At 33.7% G+C, this 12,556-nt stretch overlaps 1 protein-coding gene across 6 annotated transcripts in view; it reads right to left on the bottom strand.

The window, feature by feature from the left end:
* Positions 1-12,556, bottom strand: part of SCLT1 (sodium channel and clathrin linker 1) — a 219,893-nt gene that overhangs the window by 150,828 nt on the left and 56,509 nt on the right. For all 6 annotated transcript variants that reach the window (XR_004182683.1, XR_004182684.1, XM_003899182.4 and 3 more), the window contains exons 3-5: positions 11,258-11,316; positions 10,652-10,724; positions 6,273-6,328 (exon numbers count right to left, since the gene is read on the bottom strand). Coding sequence is in view for 4 of the 6 variants with exons in the window: in XM_003899182.4 (XP_003899231.1) it covers positions 6,273-6,328; positions 10,652-10,724; positions 11,258-11,316 (188 nt within the window). In the remaining 2 variants the exon portion in view is untranslated. The remainder of the gene's footprint in view (positions 1-6,272; positions 6,329-10,651; positions 10,725-11,257; positions 11,317-12,556) is intronic.

Below are 12,556 nucleotides of genomic sequence, written 5' to 3'. Positions count from 1 at the left end.
AATGCAAATCAGAGCCACAATGAGATACCATCTCACACCAGTTAGAATGGTGATCATTAAAAAGCCAGGAAACAACAGATGCTGGTGAGGCTGTGGAGAAACAGGAATGCTTTTACACTGTTGGTGATAGTGTAAATTAGTTCAACCTTTGTGGAAGACAGTGTGGCAATTCCTCAAGGATATAATACCAGAAATTCCATTTGATCCAGCAATCCCATTACTGTGTATACACCCCCAAAATTATAAATTATTCTACTATCAAGACATATGCACACATATGTTTATTGAAGCACTATTTACAATAGCAAAGACTTGGAACCAACCCAAATGCCCATCAAAGATAGACTGGATAAAGAAAATGTGGCACATATACACCACGGAATACTATGCAGCCATAAAAAGGAATGAGTTCATGTCCTTTGCAGGGACATGGATGAAGCTGGAAGCCACCATTCTTAACAAACTAATGCAGGAACAGAAAACCAAACACTGCATGTTCTCACTCATAGGTGGGAGATGAACAATGAGAAGACATGGACAACAGGGAGGGGAACATCACACATTAGGGCCTATCGGGGGGTGGGGGGCAAGGGGAGACAGAGCATTAGAACAAATACCTAATGCATGTGGGGCTTAAAACCTGGATGATGGCTTTATGGGTGCAGCAAACCACCATGGCACATGTATACCTATGTAACAAACCTGTATGTTCTGCACATGTATCCCAGAACTTAAAGTAAAAAAAAAAAAAAAAAAAATTCAAGTAGTAATAAGGTACTATGAATAAAATAAAATTGGATAATACAAAAATGAAAGATTGGGAGGGTTTGGAAAGAGAAGGGCTAGATGATGTGCTTAGGAATGCCTCCCTGATAAGAGACTGGATGAAGGGAAAAGTCCAGTTCTGTGCAGCTCTAGAGAAACACAGTCAAGGCAGAAGAAACAGGTAAAAGGTTCTCAGGTTGAAACTAGTTTACCATGTTTAAAGAAGCCAATGTAAGGTCAGAGTGACTTAAGACTAGTAACAAAATGAAGTTTGATGAGAGGTCTATACATACATAAATACAAAAACATAAACTCAATTATAAACCAAGACACACAGAGAAACCAGGTTAGTTTTGGCTTTTCATGAGATTATTAAAAATAGATACTTAAAACTTCACGATTAAAGCTTAGGCAGACAGGATTCTGGCGGGCTTTGGGGAATAGTCTTCTTCACAGTGTAATGACCTCGAGTAGCACCAGCATAGTGGTGTTGACCACGTCATCCCAGAGATTTCTTTTCTCTTTTTCACTCAAGAATAGGAAAAGCATTTACATCACATCTTCTGAAATTCCATAAACAAATCAATTTGAAGGGAGGAGAATACCTTTTTCTGGGCTAGCACTGAAAAATAATGGCTTTATTATTGTTTTTGTAAATATATACATGAACTCCTTCCCAAATTTCAAATAGATAATAAATATCTATTTGATATTTATTATCAAATAAATTTACTATACTGTATTCATAGGATATTGTCAGCACACTTGAATGGCATAATTAGGGAAAGTAAAATCAAATTTAATATCATACCATTGATTATCATTAGTCAAATTATGAAAGCACATCAATAAAAATGTTTTTAAAATAATTCCGTTGTATAATGCTATTTAAATCTGTATCATATTTAGTTGTAATCTAAAAAAATAAATATCAGGCTATCAGAAAATAAAAAATAACAAGATGCCAAATATCACTACATACTAGATTCGTATACTAACTACTTTATATACTAAATACTAACTTTATAATCTTGTTGATTATGTTTCTGTGTTCTAAAGTTATATATAAATATGCCTAAATATCTTCAGATAGTTTTAAATTTCAAAAAAACTTTTTAGTGACTGTTAAAGACTAGTTTAAGAGATTCTGCAGTGAAAGAATATTCCATGTATCAGGGATTAGTAAACTTTTTATGTAAAGGACCAGAGAGTACATAAATATTTTAGGTTTTGCGAGCCATTCAATCTCTGTCACCACTATTCAACTTCATAGGCACATAAAACAAAGCAGCCGTCGACAAGATTTAAATGACTAAGCATGGCTGTGATCCAATACATTTTATTTATAAAAAGATCTGGCAGGCCAGATTTGACCCACAAGCTACAGTTTGTGAACCCCTGACAGATGTAATTAAATCTCTTTATCAGCACACTTTGGCTACAAGTAATAAAACACCCAACAAATAAATGAGAATAGCCATTTCTGTCTATTTTATTCACTAATGTATCTGAAAGCCTTAAATGGTGCCTGACATTTAGTAACCACTCAACAGTTGTGAATGACTATTTTCTTACTTCACCTAATATTAACTTGGAAGGTATACAGTTCCAGATTTGCTTCAGCAGCTCAATAATATCATTTAAGGACTTTGCAAAGGTTTCCTCATGTTTCTCTTCTTCTAATCTTCTCATGTTGCTGATACCTACACACATAGTTAAAAAATGGCTATAGCAGCTTCACACATCACTTCCTAAAATGACAGGGAGCAGGAAAAGGGGAAAGCTTTCTTTTTGCCCTCTCTCCTCTTATTAGAGAGAAAAAACTTTTTCAGAAGCTCCACAAGAGATTTTCCTTTATATCTCACTGGCTAAAACTAGGTCACATGTCCACTTCCAAGCCTATTCCTGGCAAAAAGACATAAAAACTGGTTTAGGTCAATGATTTATTATCTCAGGTTGTGGAAGAAGCTCATCTTCCCTGAGCACATTGCCACTGGAACAAAATTAGGGTTATGTGACTATGTATGAAGGAAAAAAACAGCTCTTGTACTGGCAACAGATGATGTCTTCCATATCCTCAATAGTAAAATAAAAAATGACAACAATAAAATTTACTTTGTATTTAGTTAGTATCAGAAAATGCTGTACATGTATTCATTCATTTACTCAATTATCTTACTCAATTTCCTTCCTCTGGAAAGTTATGAGAGGAGGAAAAAATAGTATTGAGAAAGAAACAAGACAAAGCAAAACAAAACAAAAACCTCTGTAATCTCAACATGAAATACATTTCAAGGATTTCAAAATGGAAGGGAGAATACTGCTACTAATAATATGCTTTTTTTTTTTTTTACTTTTTCCTCAGTCTGAGTTTTATAAAATGACTTCATTATTTCCTATTTGTAGTAAATTCTCAGATAATATACTCTGATATACAAATGTAAGTATTAAAATTTTTCCAAAATTCAGTAATGTGAAATTGTATACTTTTACACAATCCACGCCATTGCTAGCTTCCATTATTTAGACCTGTCCATGTATATTTATTTAAGGTATTTTCCTTAAAAATTAAATTCTTTTGATTTTGTAGTCCTTAGCTGCAAATACAATTAAAAGTAGGATGTTGTCCTAATGACATAATCAGTAGAGTTCACTTTAAAACCTGATTAACACTATCAAGTTACCAAAAGTGTCTTTAATAAACTTAGAATCCATTTTTTTACACTTTCCTATTATACTAGGAATAAACATATTCATGAGACATGACTGCATTACCGTTAAATAGGTGAAGGCAGATTTTAAAGACTGGCTTCAAAAGACCTGGATATGAAAGGAATAATATAAAGTCCAATATAGGAAACAATTAAATGATTAGCTCAACCATAAAATACCTTGTCTATTCTCAGCACATTAATATACAAACTTTATCTAAGTATATTGGTGATTCAGAAATCTTTATAATATTCTTTACTAGGAAGAGTATATTCCTGCTTAATAAGTATTTTGGAAAAGAATAGTACATCATAAAATATTAAGATTAAAAAAAGTTTCCCATGGGAAAAAAACAAAAATAAATGAGAAAAACTAAAAGCCCAATTAAAAGATTTACTTTATTTTGCACTTCAGTAAACACTGACAGCTTAAATATGTGAAGTTTTTGGAAATTAGAAGGAAAGAAAACTAATGGAAAATACAAGCAAGAGAAAATCATGAAATAGCCAAGGGCAAGACAATTCCATGGGTGTGCTATGTAATTTTAAGGAACAGCATGTATTAATTTAAATATAGCTACACAAAAATAAATGCAATAAAAATAAAAATAAAATTACTATGTAATATAGAAGAATACAATAAAAGAATGTCAAACTTTAAAAGAGCCCATGTTTTGAACAAATTTAGAACTAAAAAAACTTTGGATATTTAGTCTAGTTAAAAGTCAACAAAAAAAGATGTATCAGATTTCAGTCCAGTAATATGAATTTTATGGGTTAAAGTTAAGAAACTTGGTATGGAAAAGCTTTAAACATTTTTTAGAAGCAAACATAAGAGAAGATCTCTATGATGTTAGGCTGAGAAAAGACTTCTTACAGGAGATACAAAGAACAACAACCACAGGAGAAGAGTGAGAGATTCAAATACTTTAAGTTAAAAAAAAAGAAAAAAATTCTGTTAATCAAACACACCACAATCTGGGAATACAGATTTGAAACATCTATTATTGAATGTGTTCTATGAACCACTGGCACTAATTATTTATTTCTGTCCCCTTTCATATTCTGGCCTCCGTCCCACGGGCGAAAAGTCTCAAACTACATTGTCCAGATGTCTTGCAGCTGAAGTTGTGGATAAGATTAAAATTTTACCAGTGAGAGGCATTTCAGGGAGATATAGAAGGCAGAAGTGAGCTGAGACCATTTTTCTGTTGATACAGTGGCTGGTAAGTAAAACTGGATAGACAAAAATGTCTCTTGTAGTCAATATCATGTGGTCCTTTTTCCAATATCGTCTCCAGCTTTATGGAAATGATGCTGCCATGGTGATAGGGATGGTGTAGCACCATAAATTCCTGACCTCAGGATTATAGTCTCTGAGGTGTAACTGTAAAACCAATCATTTAGTAGCACTTAACTGTAAGTGAATTAAATCCTTTCTTGTTTGAAATTTCTAGAATGGTTATTGTTTACTGCGTTGAGACTGACTGGCACATCAACAAATTTTCAGAATACAGATCACACAATGCACTTTGACAATTTAATAAGAAAAAGATAAGTAGAAATGGGGAAAATATATGAACAAGCATTTTATGAGAAAAGAAAACCACATAGGTAAAGAAACATATAAATGGTCAATAATGGCAGGCTGAGGCGGGCAGATCATGAGGTCAGGAGATCGAGACTATCCTGGCTAACACGGTGAATCCCCATCTCTACTGAAAATACAAAAAATTAGCTGGGTGTGGTGGCGGCCACCTGTAGTCCCAGCTACTTGGGAGGCTGAGGCAGGAGAATGGCATGCACCCGGGAGGCAGAGCTTGCACTGAGTCGAGATCGCACCACTGCACTCCAGCCTGGGAGACAGAGCAAGACTCCGTCTCAAAAAAAAAAAAAAAAAAAAAGTCAATAATATTAGTATTCAGGAAAATGCAAATTAAAACCACAATAAAAAAGTATTTAACAGTCAAAATGATGAAAATTAGGAAGCTTAACAAGAGCTACAGATATTAAAAGATATGGATCAATATAAACTCATAAATATCACTGGTAAGAGTATAAATTGGTATAGCTATTTTAGAAATTAAGTTGATATTATATTGCAAAATTGATATTCATATAACCTATAATCCAGCAACTTCCTTCCTTGAAACTCTTGCACTTGTGTGTGTTATTGAATAAAAAAGTCCTAGAACACTAGATACCATTTTTATACAGTCTTTAAAAATATAAAACTAAAAAGTATATTGCTTGGAGATACACATACCTATAAAAAAACTGTAAAAGCAAGGGAATAATAAACACAAAATTCAAGATAGTATTTATCTCTGGCAGAGAGAAAGAGAAGGATGGGAAATGGAAGAAAACCATGGATAGATGCACGAGTATTGGCAACATTTTAACACTCAAGCTGAGTGGTATGCTGAGAAGTTTTCATTTTATCAATATGTTTTCCAACATACATATATGTTATACACTACATTATTGATTGCTAATATTTGTAAGGTGCTTATTTTGTACCCTACTCCAAGTACTTACTTTATCCCTTACAGTCAGCCCTATGAAATAGGTTCTATTATGATATCTGATTTATAGAAGAGGACACTAAAACAGAAAGGGAAGTAACCTGTTCAGGGTCACACGGCTAACAAGTAATTGAGCCAGGAGTCAAATAGAAAAATCAGGCCCCAGAGTCCACATTCTCAACTATTAATACTATAGCTATCAAATATCAAATAACAAAAATAAAAGTTACCTAAGACAATAAAAGATAAAACCAATAGTTAATTGATTTACCTTTCATTTTCCTTGATGACATTTTCAAGCTGTAGTTTCATCTCACCCACCTGTTTCTGAAAGAATAAAATATGGTGTCGCAATACATTTTCCAGACAATCAGCTCTCCATTAAGTAGACCACTCATGTAAGCAATCAGATTCTGACACTGGTCTAGTGTCAGATTAGAAAGACTTATTCCTTATTTCTAACAAAGGGATAATTAATATGGATAGTTTACTAATAAGCAGAATACAATAAAACATTCATTTTAAATAGAATATAAATAAAATAGAAAGATTTTATGTAACACAGTGAGAAATATTTATAAATGTAATTCCTATGACTTGTAGCTGTGAAAAACAGATGAAAGATATTCCGGAGTATGTCACTATAACAAATACCAGATGGTTCCTGTATCTTGAATGTATATCTTAGTTAATTCACCTCAGTTTAGTGAAGCCCATATAAGCATATGTATTTTTCTAGTATTTCAAAAGGTAAAATGCTAACAGTAAGAAGAAAATGGAGGTCTTTTTTAGCAGTCATTCATTCAGTCTCTGATTCACCACTTTCATTAACTATCTAAACTCTCTGTACCATACAAGGCTGCTAAGGTAAACAGACATGCTCACTGAAAAATAGTAGGAAAGATGGTTAAAAAAAAAAAATCACCTAACTAAAATACAAGGAAGAATAAAATGCACACTAGAAAGGGAATTAAATGAAGGTCTGATTAATGCTCTCTGAAGGAGTAAAAAGATGTTAGGATTTCAAAAGAAAAGAAAGAGCATTTAAAGTTGGTGAAAATATGAGTAAAAGCAAAATAGCAAAAAATAAGTAGTCAACTCTCAGTGTAAGTGTGAATGAGCAAGTGGAGAGCATAAACATACACACCACACCCCCCCGAAAAAAACCCCTGAATTTATACGTAAAAGCATGCAAAATCTCACTTAAAACTGTAATCAATTCATGATTGTGTATTAGTCTTGATTGTGCTTCCTAGGCTAAAGGAGAGAAGCTTATCCTGGAGTACACCTTCACAACGGACGGGTGGAACAGGCAGTTCTCCAAGCATTTTTCTCTCCCTTTCAACCAGAGAAGATCAAGGCAGCTTGGTCTAGGAGATCAGAATAGTGAATGCTAACTATAAATTTGGTTTGAAAGGTGAACTTTTCCAAGGTCCCCGTTATGCCTGAAACAATTAAACCAACATGAATTAATTCACTACCAGATAATTGAGCACTGGCCATATATGGACCGATACAGTGAGAGAGAAAATTGGAAAGACAGGTACAGGGTTTTGAGAATGCCATGGCAAGATGTTTGGATTTATTGTAGCAATTATGTTGATTTTATAATTTTTAAATAATTTTTTTTTCCCTGAGATGGCGTCTCACTCTGTCTCTTAAGCTGGAGTGTTCTCGAGAGCATGATCACAGCCCACTGCAGCCAATAAACTCATCTTTAAAAGTTGCAAAACTATCAGTGCATCTTAAAGAATGTTTATTACTCTTAAATAATTATGTAAGATATATGCTCATTAGCTAAGACTAAAGATGGATTGTAACACTCTCACTATAAATTCCTTACTGTAAAATATTTCAAAATATTTACATTTGGAAGGAAGTGAAATCCACACAGTATTTCTCACATCATCAAATTTTTCCCTTCTATTTATATTTTTTGGCAAAAAATCATCCATATAGAGAATTGCAGTGCTACTTTTCCTGCTTTGGAGATAGCACTATTTTTTGACTAGGTCAATAAGTCATAAGAACTAGTACTTCTAATCAATCACATCTATCTGAGCAACAATTCTTAGATGTCAACATTTTTTTTTCTCTAAAAGAAGGAGCAATTATTTTTATCATCAAAGACTCTTAGGCTTTCTAGCATAGTTTATTTCTCTCTTGTAATTAATTCAGTGATCACCCTCTGGCGGTAAAGAATGCAAAATGGAAAAACAAACTTAAACATCTTAGTAAAATGGCTTATTAAAGAAATACATGAATCAGATTATAAAAAATTTAAAAGAATTTAATTTCAAGATAATTAGCTATCCTATGTTATAACAACCAAAGTACATAATATGTTATTATAGGAATTTAGAAAGAGTAAATTCAGCAGAAACTTTAAATTCACTAGTCCTGAAAACAAAAAGAAAGTATCATTTGTGCAAAAGAGGGCTTTCCGTTGCTCTTTAATTGTCAGCTAGGAAGATTAAAAGACATTACTGTGCTTGTCCTAAATTTAAATGACTACAGGCTAAGAAATACACAGTAAAGACCAGGAAGACTTTATGATAAAAGACACTATAATTTTAATGAAATGCTTTTATTTGATATTTAGGTCTAGAGGACAACTTTGTACGTTTATGTGTTTGAGAAATAACCTTGGAAATGAAAGCCTACATAATTTCAAATGCAGTGAAAGAACCTAATTTTATTTTTAGCAATTGGAAGCATTATGTGTTCTTTTAGTAAAGCTACATATCAATGCATTAATTGATAAGTAAGGGCTTGTTAAGCTAGCTCTAATCATCTTATTCCCATAAACCCTGGCATTTAATCATTTATTAAATATTTAAGGGCCTACTATGTGCTACACTTGAAAGTATACAGTAGGATCCCTTCATGTCCATGCATAAAAAGAAAAGGAAGTAAGGGAGAAAGTGCTTAGTGTCTGCCACACACACGGCCCCATTCTGAGGAAATCAGTCTCAGGGGTTGCTTTACTATATTTTATTTTATTTTATTTTTTGAGACAGACTCTCACTCTGTTGCCCAGGCTGGAGTGCGGTGGCATGATCTCAGCTCACTGCAGCCTCTGCCTCCCGGGTTCAAGTGATTTCTCCTGCCTCAGCCTCCTGAGTAGCTGGGATTACAGGTGTGTGCCACCATACCTGGCTAATTTTTGTATTTTTAGTAGAGACGGGAATTCATTATGTTGGCCAGGCTGGTCTCAAACTCCTGACCTCCAGGGATCTCCATACCTTGTCCTCCCAAAGTGCTGGGATTACAGACATGAGCCACCACACCTGGCCAGGGTGCTTTAATATAAAGTCATTATACTCTCTTCCATTTGCATTAATGAAAGCCAACTCTGCCACCCTTGCTACAACTGTATTTATCCAGGAATTGGTATCTAAACCAAATACAATCATGAGTATATTCAAGCTCTAAGAAAGAGAGGTCATTGCCTCCTGATAGGCTTAGCTTGAGACATATAAGTTCTATTTAAGAAATACTTCCATTATATGGTTATCACAGTATCAGAAAGGTCAAAATTTTAGGGGAAAACATTAAAAGACATTTTCAGATCAAAGAAACACATTATAAATATTAGGTATATTCTAAACATGTAGCTCATTGAAACTCAAATTGTACCCTAAACAATTTTGTGCTATTATTCCAGTTCTCCATAAGCCCTGGGACCCAAAATGATAATCCATTCTGCAAGTAATGGGAAATGCAAATAGAATGAGGTAAGGAGGAAGGTCTGAAAGGATGAGAGACAGTTTTAGGTTAAAAATAGAGAGATGTAAGCAAACAATAAGGAGATTAAGAGCTTCTTCTAAGCACCTAAGAAATATCTCATGCAAGACAGCAAGAGCAAGGAAACACTGAATTAAAAGACAAGACTGAAGAGAATATTAATTTTCTTTGAGACAAGGTCCAGTTCTGTTGCCTAGGCTGGAGTGCAGCGGCTTGACCACAGCTCAATAAAGCCTCGACCTCCCAGGCTCAAGCAATTCTCTTACTTCAGCCTTCTGAGTAGCTAGGACCACAGGTGCACACCACCACACCCAGCTAACTTAATCCCAGCACTTTGGGAGGCCAAGGTGGGCGGATCACGAGGTCAGGAGATCAAGACCATCCTGGCCAACATGGTGAAACCCCATCTCTACTAAAAACACAAAAATTAGCTGGGCACACTGGCTCATGCCTGTAATCCCAGCTACTCGGGAGGCTGAGGCAGGAGAATAGCTTGAACCAGGGAGTTAGAGGTTGCAGTGAGCCAAGATCGCACCACTGCACTCCAGGCTGGCAACAGAGTGAGATTCCATCTCCAAAAAAAAAAAAAAAAAAAGAAAAAGAAAAAGAAAAAAAAAGAGATGAGTCTCACTATGTTACCCAGGCTGGTCAAATGATCTTCCTGTCTCAGCCTCCCAAAGTGCTGGGATTACAGGCGTGAGTCACTGCACCCAGCTAGAAGAGAATCTTTAAACAAACATATACACATATATACATTCACACACATTTACAGAGGGCCACCAATTGGTTAGTTACAGCAAATATTCTCTTTCTCATCAATGTCTTTTTAAAAAGAGGGAGTCTATTTTACTTTTTATTTTCATAATGAAATATTATAAAAGCCTCATAACTATGATTTCATACCTGATAATATTTCAGCTGCCCATTTAGTTCTCCTAGATGTTTATCATACTCAGTTATAAGAGGAGCTAAAAAGCTAAAAAAAAAAAGACAATAAAAATATAGCATATTCTGTTCCATCTAGTTTAATAAATATATAACAAGTGAAATAAATTACACATAAAAATTTTATGTTTAGTCTACTCATGCAATCAAAACTTTTCCCTTTTTTCCAAAACCAGGAGTTTTAAATATTTGCACAATTAATATTTTGGACTGAAAAATTCTTTGTTGTGGAGTGGCTAGTCTGTGCATTGAAGGATGTTTAACAGCATCCTTGGCCTCTACCCATTAGATGGCAGCAGCAGTCTCACTTTCCACAGTAGTGACAAGCAAAAATGTTTCTAGACATTGCCAAATATCTCCTGGTGAAACAGGGGTAAAATCATTCCGTCTGAGAACTAATTTTGTAGACCCTGTAATACTTGCTTTTTCTTGTCAATTCAAGAACAAAGCATTTAAGTTTAATAACAGCAGATCATGAAACAAACATTCCTGATACTAAAAGAATTACTTTAATAACAATTAAATATAACTAAGAAAATGATATTATTCTGGTTAATACTTTACCTTTGGTCAAACACGAGGTTTTCAAATGTGTCGTCTCCTTCTCCTTGGCAGACAGCTTTCTATAAGAGAATGTGCATATTAAAATGTGTTCTCACATCATTCTAGCCAAAATTGATAGTGATTTAATATTAAATGCAATTAAATTTTCATAACCTTAGAAAATCTATTTATGTCATTCATAATGAGAGAAAAAGAAAAAATAATAATCTCAATTTATATTGAAAAGCATTTGGTAAATTTAATACCCGTGCATAATAAAAACCATTGGCAAATTAGAAATTTGAGGAACTTTTCTTAATTTGATAAAAATATCTGCCAGAAATCTAATCAATTACAATTTAAAGGTTGAAAAGCAAGAAGCAAGGCTATTATTATCTACAAACAATTTGGCCATTTACCTAAAAACTCAGTAAAATCTACCAATTATTAGAACTAGTAAGAGAATACACTAAAAGTCACCAGACAGAAAATGAACACTTAAAAAAAAAATTACTAGCTTTTTCAAATACCAGCAATGATTAGAAAATATAATATAAAAAATCCTATTCACTACTATGACAAACAATATCTGCAGAATAAAGCAAACAAAAAATGGTACAGGAGCTTATTGAGAAAATTAGTTTTACTAAAGGATATAAAAGGAAATCTAAACAAACATGGTACTATAGCATTCATCTATGGGTGCAACGGTCAATATTTTGAGTATGTCAGCTCTCTAAAATTGACTACAACTTCATTGCACTCAAAAATGAAGTTCCAATAGAATAATTTATAAAAGTTCCATGAAAGAGTAAGTGTGAAAAATTAGCCAAGATAATCTCCCCAAAAAAAAAGGAAAAGAAAAAAGAAAGAGAAGAACTTGGCTTACTACATAGCAAAACACCACAATGCTACAGCAATTTTAACAGTATGCTATAGGTACAGTAACAAACTCAACAGTATAACAAACCCAGAAATAGATTCAAGCATTTATAGGTATGTGGTATATAAAATAAGAGGAATTATAATCGAATGGACACAGTACTGCTATCCAACAAATAGTACTGGATAACAAACAAAATTAGATTCTAGCACATACTAAATGGAAAAATATAGATAAAAATCCAAATGTTGTTAAAATTTTAACAATTATTGCAAGAAAATGCATTATTGACCTTGAGTTAGACAATGCTTTCTTAACTTCACAAATGCAGAAATTTTTGTCTGTTTTGTTTGCAAATATCTCAAGCAGCGCCTGCCATACTTTTTTGCTCAAATTACATTTGTTAGCTGGAAGACACCAGGAGCAAAACCTATAAA

The sequence above is a fragment of the Papio anubis genome, chromosome 3, assembly GCF_008728515.1.
Source record: "Papio anubis isolate 15944 chromosome 3, Panubis1.0, whole genome shotgun sequence".
Classification (NCBI taxonomy): Eukaryota; Metazoa; Chordata; class Mammalia; order Primates; family Cercopithecidae; genus Papio; species Papio anubis.
This window is presented reverse-complemented; position numbering and strand designations above follow the sequence as displayed.